The 10,389-nt window shown below is 41.0% G+C and overlaps 1 protein-coding gene across 1 annotated transcript in view; it reads left to right on the top strand.

Moving 5' to 3' along the window:
- Positions 1-6,511: 6,511 nt before the first annotated feature.
- The window catches only part of LOC134353595 (NEDD4-like E3 ubiquitin-protein ligase WWP1), a 156,741-nt gene continuing 152,863 nt past the window's right edge, over positions 6,512-10,389 (top strand). The window contains exon 1 of the mRNA XM_063061698.1: positions 6,512-6,706. Within this exon, the coding sequence (XP_062917768.1) occupies positions 6,527-6,706 (180 nt within the window). The 5' untranslated portion in view covers positions 6,512-6,526. The remainder of the gene's footprint in view (positions 6,707-10,389) is intronic.

Genomic DNA, 10,389 nt, shown 5'->3' with positions numbered 1-10,389 from the left:
TCTCTGATTCTATCCTTTTCCATGATAATGCTAAAGGCCAGTGAGTGGTGGTCACTGTCCCCCAGATGCTGAGAGATCTGTGACCTGATCCGGTTCATTACCTAGTACTAGATCTAGTATGGCATTCCCCCTGGTCGGCCTGTCCACATACTGTGACAGGAATCTGTCCTGGACACACTTAACAAACTCTGCCCCATCTAAACTCTTGGAACTAATCAGGTGCCAATCAATATTAGGGAAGTTAAAATCACCCATGATAACAACCCTCTTATTTTTGCACCTTTCCAAAATCTGCCTTTCAATCTGCTCCTCTGTATCTCTGCTACTACCAGGGGGCCTATAGAATACCCCCAATAGAGTAACTGCTCCCTTCCTGTTCCTGACTTCCACCCAGACTGACTCAAAAGAGGATCCTGCTACATTACCCACCCTTTCTGTAGCTGTGGTAGTATCCCTGACCAGTAATGCCACCCCTCCTCCCCTTTCCCCCCCTCTCTATCCCTTTTAAAGCACTGAAATCCAGGAATATTGAGAGTCCATTCCTGCCCTGGTGCCAGCCAAGTCTCTGTAATGGCCACTACATCATAATTCCACGTATGTATCCAAGCTCTCAGTTCATCACCTTTGTTCCTGATGCTTCTTGCATTGAGGTACACACATTTCAGCCCTTCTACCTTGCTGTCTTTACACCGTTTATTCTGCTTCTCTTTCCTCAAAGCCTCTCTATATGTTAGATCTGGCTTTACTCCACGCACTTTTTTCACTGCTCTATCGCTCTGGGTCCCATCTCCCTTGCAAATTAGTTTAAACCCTCCCGAACCATGCCAGCGAACCTACCTGCAAGAATATTGCTCCCCCTCGAGTTCAAGTGCAACCCATCCAATCTGTACAGGTCCCACCTTCCCCAGAAGAGATCCCAATGACCCAAAAATCTAAAACTCTGCTCCCTGCACCAACTCCTCAGCCACGCATTCAACTGCCATCTCCTCCAATTCTTACCATCACTGTCACGTAGCACTGGCAGCAATCCTGAGAACGCCACCCTTGAGGTCCTGTTCTTCAGCCTTCTGCCTAGTTCCCGAAACTCACACTTCAGGACCTCATCCCTCTTCCTGCCTATGTCGTTGGTCCCAACATGTATCACGACTTCTGGTTGCTTTTCCTCTCGTACCAGGATGTCGTGCACCCGGTCAGAGACATCCCGGACCCTGGCACCCGGGAGGCAACAAACCATACAGGTGTCCTTCTCACGTCCACAAAATCTCTTGTCTGCTCCCCTGACTATAGAGTTTCCAATGATGACAGCTCTCCTCTTCTCCGTCCCACCCTTCTGCACCACCAGGTCAGACTCAGTGCCGGAGGCCCTGCCACCGTGGCTCACACCTGGTCGGTCGTCCCCGCTAACAGTATCCAGGACGGTAAACTTATTATTCAGGGGAATGGCTACAGGGGTGCTCTGCACTACCTGTCTGCTCACCTTCGCTTCCCGCCCTCTGACTGTCACCCATTGACCTGCTTCTGACAGCCTAGGTGTGACTACCTCCCTGTAGCTCTCATCTATGACTGCCTCATTCTCCCTTATGAGTCGAATTCACTGCCAAGAAGGCCCACCAGCGCCTTTACTTCCTGAGAAAACTAAAGAAATTTGGCCTGTCCCCTAAAACCCTGACTAATTTTTATAGATGCACTGTAGAAAGCATTCTTCTAGGGTGCATCACAACCTGGTATGGAAGTTGTCCTGTCCAAGGCCGAAAGAAGTTGCAGAAGATCGTGAACACGACGCAGCACATCACACAAACCAATCTTCTGTCCATGGACTCACTTTACACCGCACGCTGTCGGAGCAGTGCTGCCAGAATAATCAAGGACACGACCCACCCAGCCAATACACTTTTTGTCCCTCTTCCCTCCAGGAGAAGGTTCAGGAGCTTGAAGACTCGTACTGCCAGATTTGGGAACAGTTTCTTTCCAACTGTGATAAGACTGCTGAATGGATCCTGACCCAGATCTGGGCCGTCCCCTCCAAATATCCAAACCTGACTCTCGGTTGTTTTGCACTACCTTACTTCCCACTTTTCGATTTTCTATTTATGATTTATAATTTAAATTTTTAATATTTACTAATTTTAACTATTTTTAATATTTGTAATCCAGGGAGTGGGAAGCGCAGAATCAAATATCGCTGTGATGATTGTACGTTCTAGTATCAATTGTTTGGTGACAATAAAAGTATAAGGTGTCTGAAGCTTGATTGACATTGGCCTGAGATGGTATGTATATTGCTGCCACAATGACCCCAGAATATTTAGACTACTTTCTAAATGGAGAGAAAATACAAAAGTCTGAGGCACAAAGGGATTTGGGAATCCTTCTGTAGGATTCCCTAAAGTTTAATTTGCAGGTGGAGTCTGTGGTAAGGAAAGCAAATGCAATGTTAGCATTCATTTCAAGAGAACTAGAATATAAAAGCAAAGATGTAATGTTGATACTTTATAAAGCACTGGTGAGGAAAACTGAGACAGGTTTTTGCTAGGAATTTTGAATAATTGGGTACATGGAGATCAGACATTATATAAATTAATGACAGAATAGACTCATGTAATTAAGTGGTCTACTTTTGTTTCTATTTTCCAGTTATTTGCCTTTTTAAAAAATTATTCTTTACTATTTGTAAGTGGAGGATACTAGCAATAAATAGTGTAATCTGGATGTCATTTGTGGACATGAAGGTGGTTAGCTTTTTGTAGGGAAGGCGTGTAATTTATTTGCAGAGGTGATTCTGTGCCAATGGCAGCACTGTGAAGAAATTTTGTTATTGGAACTAGGTTCTAGAGCTTTGTAGATCTGGGAGCTACCTGACAATGTCGTTTGGTCCATTTTTAACATAATGAGGAATTTTTCAATACAACAACAATCTAGTCAAACTGGGGAGAGTTATTTATTATTGTGCTTACTGATAGTTTTCTGGCTTTGTTCAACAATAAGACTAATCAAACAACAGTTGATAAGATATTCCAGGGCCTGACAGCACTGATTTATACAGTAGGTTTATAAGGACTTCCCAAATATTAAATTTAATGTATTATGATGTAGTTCTGCCTATGTCTGTTAGTTATCATCTCAAAATTATTAATGAATAATGTAGTTTGTGGTTTCAACTCCAAACACAATAAAATTACGGATGAATCAATTTAGATAGTATTACATTCTTAGAACCTATGATATTAATATAAAACTATAGTTATGAAGAGAGATTCTTTCTACTGGAGCAGAAAAGACAGATTTATTAAAGGCTTTTAAAAATTAATATGAATTTTGATAGAAAAAAATGAAATGATTTATTTTAGCTGCATATAACAAACCAATATAAAATCATTAGGGATTTGCACAATAATTGTGGCAGCATATTTTGTTTTGCTACAATGAGAGGCTAAGGCTAAGAGTTATGCATCTTCAAGTGAAATTGGATAGCTATTGGAGCCATTTCCCTCCATAGATGCTGGTTGACTCATTTAATTCCTCCACCTCCTGTGTGTGTTTCTAACTGTTTAGCGCAGAGGAGACCATGAGACAGTGAATTCAGTTTTAGCAAAAACCTGGCGCATGCATGTTGTCTACTTCTATGTTATAATTTTATTTAAAGTATTACAGCTATTCATTCATTGCATAGGTTATTGATTGAACTCCATGACTCTGGATAAATTTTCATTAAAGTATGGTATTGGGGGACTTCATCCTTTCAAATGACAAACAGTGTAAACAAAATGTTCATTCAGTATTTTTCTTTCAATCATTTCTTAAAACATACAGACAATTCATTACTATTTTTGAGCCTTCTATATAGAAATAAATTGGTGTAGTAATTAATATTTTATTGCGATAAAATGATTTTATCTAAACTTAAAACAATTTAAGCCAGAACATTTCTTCTTCTATCCAGAATTTTTTTAATCAATCCTGTTCTATGAAAGTCTTAAAGGTTTAAACCCTGATGGAAACACTCAACAATTCAATAGACAACACTCTAAATAATGATAAATCTATTATCTGAATGTCCATAAGAGCACTACAAGATAGGAGCATATACAATGGGAGCAGGCTCTAATCAAACAAAAGTTAATGAGACTGATTTTATTTGTTCAAAATGCAGTTGGAAAACTACAGAAATATAGGAGGGGTTTCACATCCCAGTGGGATTGAAGTATGAGGATCTAGAGCATATTGTTTTTCTCCATTTTACCACTGGTGATTTTGCTTCCTTTAGTCTAGGCCTTGAGGTCTGAAAGTCCCTTCCTGAATTTCTGTGCCTCCCTTCATTTAATATTGTTATTGATGCCTATTTCCTTATAGTTCTCAGATCATCTTCTTGGGTTTAGTCTCAACATTGCATCAGAATGGTCTAGTTCTACTATATTCATCCATCTATGACATTAATTCAGTTTTTCTCTCTCAACTAATTCTACATCAGATGCTGGGAATTTGCTGTAGCTCTGACCTGCATTTTACAGCTTCTATTTGTAACTTAACCAAACTTGACCAAGCTTTTGATATCCTGTTCTAATTGATATCTTTGTCCTTTATATAAAATGTTTTAGTCAATAACAATCAACTTGAAAGATACTATATAAATACCATTTGTTGAGATATGAAGACAGCCTCACATCTATCATAGATTTCTGAAATCCATTCTGAGAGAGAAAACTGTATTGTGCTTCCTGCAAGAAATTAATAAGACCATAAGACATAGAAGAATTAAGCCATTTGGCATATCGAGTCTGCTCCACAATTCAATCATGGCTGATCCTTTTCCTTCCCACTCCCCAGCCTTCTCCCCATAACATTTGATGTTATGTCCAATCAAGCTCTTTCTTACATACACCCAATGACTTGGCCTCCACAGCTGGCTGTGATAAGTTCACCACGCTCTGGCTAGAGAAATTTCTTCGCTTCTCTGTTTTAAATAGATGCCCCTCTATCCTGAGACTGTGTCCACTTGTCCTACACTCCCCCACCATGGGAAACATCATTTTCACATCTACCATGTTTAGGTCTTTCAACATTCAAAAGGTTTCAATGGGATTCCTCTCTCCCTCCCATCCTTCTAAATTCCAGCAAGTACAGACCCAGAACTATCAAAAGTTCCTTGTATGAGAACTCTTTCATTCCCAAAATCATCCTTGTTAACCTCCTCTGAACCCTCTCCAATACCACAATTTTTCTTGGATAAGGAGCCCAAAACTGTTCACAATACTCAAGGTGAGCCCTCATTAGTGGCTCAGCATCACGTCCCTGCTCTTGTATTCTAGACCTCTTGAAATGAATGCTAACACTGCTTTTGCTTTCCTCACCGACGACTCAGCCTGCATATTAACCTTTAAGTTATTCTGCACAAGGATTCCCAAATACCTTTGCATCACAGGTTTTTGAATTTTCTCCCCATTTTGAAAATAGTCTGCATATTTATTTCTTCTATTAAAATACATGACCATGCATTTTCCAATATTGTATTTCATTTGCCACTTTTTTGCCCATTTTCTAAATCAGTCTTAGTTCTTCTGCAGCGTACCTGTTTTGTCAACACTACCCGCCCCTCCACCAATCTTCATATCATTTGCAAACTTGGTAACAAAGCCATCTATTCCATCATCTAAATCATTGATACCTGTATACTGCACAGCATTAAAAAAAGCGGTCCCAGCACGGACCCGTGCGGAACACCACTAGTCACTGGCAGCCAACCAGAAAAGGATCCTTTTATTCCCACTCTGTCTGCTACCAATCAGCCAATGCTCTAAACATGCCAGTAACTTCCTGTGATACGGTTCTGTAATACTAAGGCCTTATGAAAGTTCAAATAATATTGCTCCAGTAGGGGTTCAGAGCAGAGGAATGTTCAGAGAAGAAATGTGAAGAGCAAGTTGAATCACCCGTCCTAAATTCTATAACTTTAAATCCTCCCAAAAAGCCCATCACCTAAACCGCAAGTTGACAGCATTAGTCAAAAAGTCGAGCTATTTTTTTCGACGCGGTCTTTGTAACATTTCAGCCGACATTGCACGCACACCTTTGAAGCAGTTAACTTGTTTCAGCTCCATTCGGGATCATCATGGATAGTTTTCATTGTTCCCTTAAATCCTAAAACCGCAGCTGCAGGCGCCTTGTACCCACTGTCACTGAAGAAGAAAAAAAGCCGAAAGCCTCCTTGAATTGATATAACAGGTTTATCACCTTCCATCCCAGATCCCATGTTGTTACCAGTTCCAGATAGCATTAGCGCAGTATGTCCACATTTCAGCATCCTTACTCAATGGATGTTTGACCTTTAACTTATCAAAAGCCGGTCTTATGGTACAGGTTGCCACAAAGGTAAATCTCCCTTCAGGATATTTGTCTGCAACTAAATATGTATCTTCAGGAGGGTGCAGGGTGACTGCACCCGGGTGACCCGATCGTTAACATTCGTCTCTTAACCGGAGCCGTGAAGCAAACTTCACCGCTCGCAAGCGCGTCCCCACGACTCCCAACGATGAGCGCCGATTCCGACGGGGAGAGGAGGGTGTGGGTACGCGCGCGGGCGCGGATGCGCGCACGCGGTGTCGGTGCCGGCAATGGGAATCGGAGAACGGGGCTACACGGAGGAGCGGAGAATCGGAGAGTAGGAAGCCGGAACGGTAGCGCCTGGGAGGAGGAGGAGGCCTTAGATTCGGTGAGAGGCACGGGCCTGGCGGGGGGGACCGTCGCCGTTGTTTGTGTGGGGAGGGGGGGCGCTGTCTGTCGCTTGTTCAGGCCGAGAGCAGGATTCGGTCACAGTTATTACCCGAGCCCCGGGCTGTCAACAGGGAGGAGGCCGGTTATGTGCGCTCTTTAAAAATATCGATGAGTGCCCGTCCGGGCCTATGACACCATCTGAGGGTGCGAGGGCGTGCGGCCGAGTTTCGGGCCAGAGTGTAGAGGCGGGTAGACACTCGCCCCGCTAAATATTTGCCCTTCTGCTCTCGGACCGGGGGTAACAAGCAAACGTTTACCCCTTCCCCCAACCGGCGTATCGCCGAGCCAAACAAAGCTGAGTTTAGAGCTCGCTCAATCCGGATTGTGTAAAAACAAAACAAATAGATCGGTGTTATTAATAAAACTTAGTGTCAAATGACGGGGCAATTGCAGTATGATTTCTCTGGCACTGGGTTTTCATGGCCGTTGGTCGGATCCTAGGGCTTGTTCCTCGCTTATCCAGTTCTTAGATGCAAGGAAACTGAGCCTGCCTAGATTTGTACCACGATGGAAGGCATCAGTGTCTGGTCTCTGCGCCCGAACGGGGAGGGACAGGAAAGGTGGACTTGCTTGTGAGAGGACTACTGCAGTTCTAACTGTACACTGCTCGCCTCGCAATCAGTGTCCATGACCATGACGAAGCAACAGCAGAACGTCTTGTTCTTGTGGATGAGTGTTTTTGATCAGAAGCTGAGTCAACCTGCGTAGAGTCTTGTGTAATTTGAGAGAGAAGACATTTTGCAAGTTCTGACCATTTTTGAACGTTTTATGGAATTATTTCGTTTTTTTAAAATGTTTTCCGAACTTCTGTTAGCTGTAGCTGTACCCTTCCCCACATGTATGCAAACTCCCAAATCGGATAATTCCTGGATTCTTCTGCCACTGCTGTCGGAAATAAAACATTGCAGCATCTCTTTCGCGGGGCTTTTGTAGGCCCAACGTTGTCTTCGAAAAAACAGCTGATGCGCGGTTTTAGTTTCGTAATTATAATGTTACTGACGGATTTTTATTATTCCTATTTGAAAAGGAAAATTATAGTTGTTGTGCTCTGTCTGCCGGGATAAAATATCTTTGATATATTACTGAATTCGTACGGATTAACCTTTTCAAAACTACTATGCTTCACTAAATTTAAGTAGCATGGAAATTAAACTTAATTTCTACAAGAGTGAGTTGTTGAGGGCATAGTTCCATATCTTCCAGTGTTAATATTAGTATACATGAGGCTTTGTTTTCGTGTTTTGATTACATAAGAGGCTATTGTTTACCAGAAGTCCAATTGCCCAAAGTACTTTTTGAATTTCTCAAGACATTGTTTTTGAAGACTGTCTACTAGACTAATTAATGTAAATGTCATTAAAACATGAGATTCTTTAAAATCAAAAGTCTGACTCTTCTCAAATCTGCAATGCATGTCTTAAAATATATTACCCATTAGAAGCTTAAACCAGCTGGCCTTTCACTTTGCAGACATTTTCTGTATCTCCTGAAACTATTAACTTTGTGGTACAGAATACTATTTATTTTGACCAGAGTGCATTAGGATTGCAGCTTGTCCAATTATTGCACAACAGAGTTGAAGGACTTTAATTTGCTGCTAATTCACATTGAATTGCATTTATGATCATCCTCAGGTCATGTACTTTTGAATTGGTAAAAGGTTGAGAATAATTAAATAAGACACAAATTTGCTATTTTTACATGTACTTATCTTGATTAAAAGTAAGGTTAAATGTGATAGGGTATGTAATAATGATTAAGGATGTTAATACTTTAAAGATTGTATTATTTTGCTAACTGTTCTTAGGGTTGTATTAATGTTGAGAGAAATTTCCATAGGTGCCTTCTGTGGGGAGCCCATAAATAAGGGAGTATGCATTTTGTTTTGCACTTCATTCTCTTGTGTACCTGCCTTTGGTTATTAGAGACTCACTAGTGATAAGGATGAGATTGCAAAGATTCACAGCCAAAGCAACTAGATTGCTTACATTGGTGGGGTGAATTTAGGAAACAGAAATGAGTACAGTGAGTTGAATATTGGACCGGAAGGAGAAAATGTACCATCCTAACTGGGGGGACAATAATATGTAATGCTAGGCCAGTCCCCAACTGTGTTTACTGGAAATTTGACAGGCTATGATAAAATGTGGGGCTGGATGTGTGTTTGAGAACATGATGTTTTCCAGATGAGTAGTAATATTGAGAAAGACAATGGCTGTATGTAAAAACATCAGGCAACCTTGTCCCTCAAATTAATTGTTGATACTTGTGTGATCCTGACCCTCCACCTTGATTCTCCATAGGACAAAGAAACACACAATTGTATGAAAGTTGCCAAACTACTGCATCTAGTTGCATTGGAAATCAGGATTGCTGATTGCTGACAGCCATAGACTGTTTTGTTGCAAGAAGGGACATTTCTATTTAGAAATGCAGTAGGCTGCCATTGGTGAGGACACAAGAAAACGGGCAGCAGTAGGCCATCTGGCTTCTTAAGCTTATCCTGTCATTCAGTATAATTATCGCTGATCAATTCTGGCCTCATCTCCGGTTCTGTGCCATTTTCTCTTTAACCTGAATTACTCCAATGTTTCAAACATTTGAAACACCTCAAGTTCTTATGATATATTTTGATGATGCCCTGAGAAGGTTAAGAAAAATGACAAATCTGATCCTTTATAATGGACAGATGGCAAGACTACTAATTATAGTGACTGACTATACTTAACAAAAACTGCCCTATTAGGGAAGAGATTAGTTGAAAATGGATTGGAAAATATATTGGTCATAACCAGGTTTAAGCAGGCTTGTAAGGATTCATATATTTATATACATACAAGAGGACAAGGGGATAGGTTGGGGTTTATGTATATGTGAATCCTTAAAAGCCTGTGTAAGTGCATTTAAAGAGCAAAACAAATATGTCAAAAGTGGTACAAAATGAGGGGGCGGTACTCAATATCTGATATTCAAGGTGGACAAAACTAAAGTACTTAATTAAGTCTGAAAATAGATGAAAAAGAACAATGGGTAGTGAAATAGAAAATAGAGGCAATGGGGGCAAACCCAAAAATTGTTACCAAGGTAATTCTGCTGATTATTTTTTCTACAGAGTTGATATGTTAAGCTATTGAGGGATGATGGGACCATAGCTATGGCATAAGGATCAACAAAATACTGATGATCTATCTGAGAAATGCCTTGGAAGTGAATCTTTTTAACGTATTGCAACACCAACTATGTGTTGAAACTGGTTTGCAATGCTTCTGAATATATTACTTGAGCTGTGGATTGTGTACTTGAGAAGGTGAGAGGCCTATTGTGGTCCATATCTCAAAGTGAAATAAGATGCATGCAAATCTAAAGAGAGACTTTGGTGATCTGGAGTTACAAAGTTCTACAAACTTCGTGCTCAAAAGACTCTTTATTGACCACAGATCTCTGCTATACTGGGTCTAAAATGGCTGATTGGCAGATGAGGAGATGGGCCGTTTTACCATGTCAGCGTGACTATGATATTGAATAAAGAACATGAAGACAAATTGCTACACCAGTGCTTTGTCAAGACTACTTGATGAAGAGGCTATAATGAGGGTAGAGAACAAACTTTGTGTGGGGAAG

This window comes from Mobula hypostoma, chromosome 1 (assembly GCF_963921235.1).
Source record: "Mobula hypostoma chromosome 1, sMobHyp1.1, whole genome shotgun sequence".
Classification (NCBI taxonomy): domain Eukaryota; kingdom Metazoa; phylum Chordata; class Chondrichthyes; order Myliobatiformes; family Myliobatidae; genus Mobula; species Mobula hypostoma.
The sequence above is the reverse complement of the archived record's forward strand: the minus strand, read 5'-3'. Positions and strand labels throughout refer to the sequence as shown.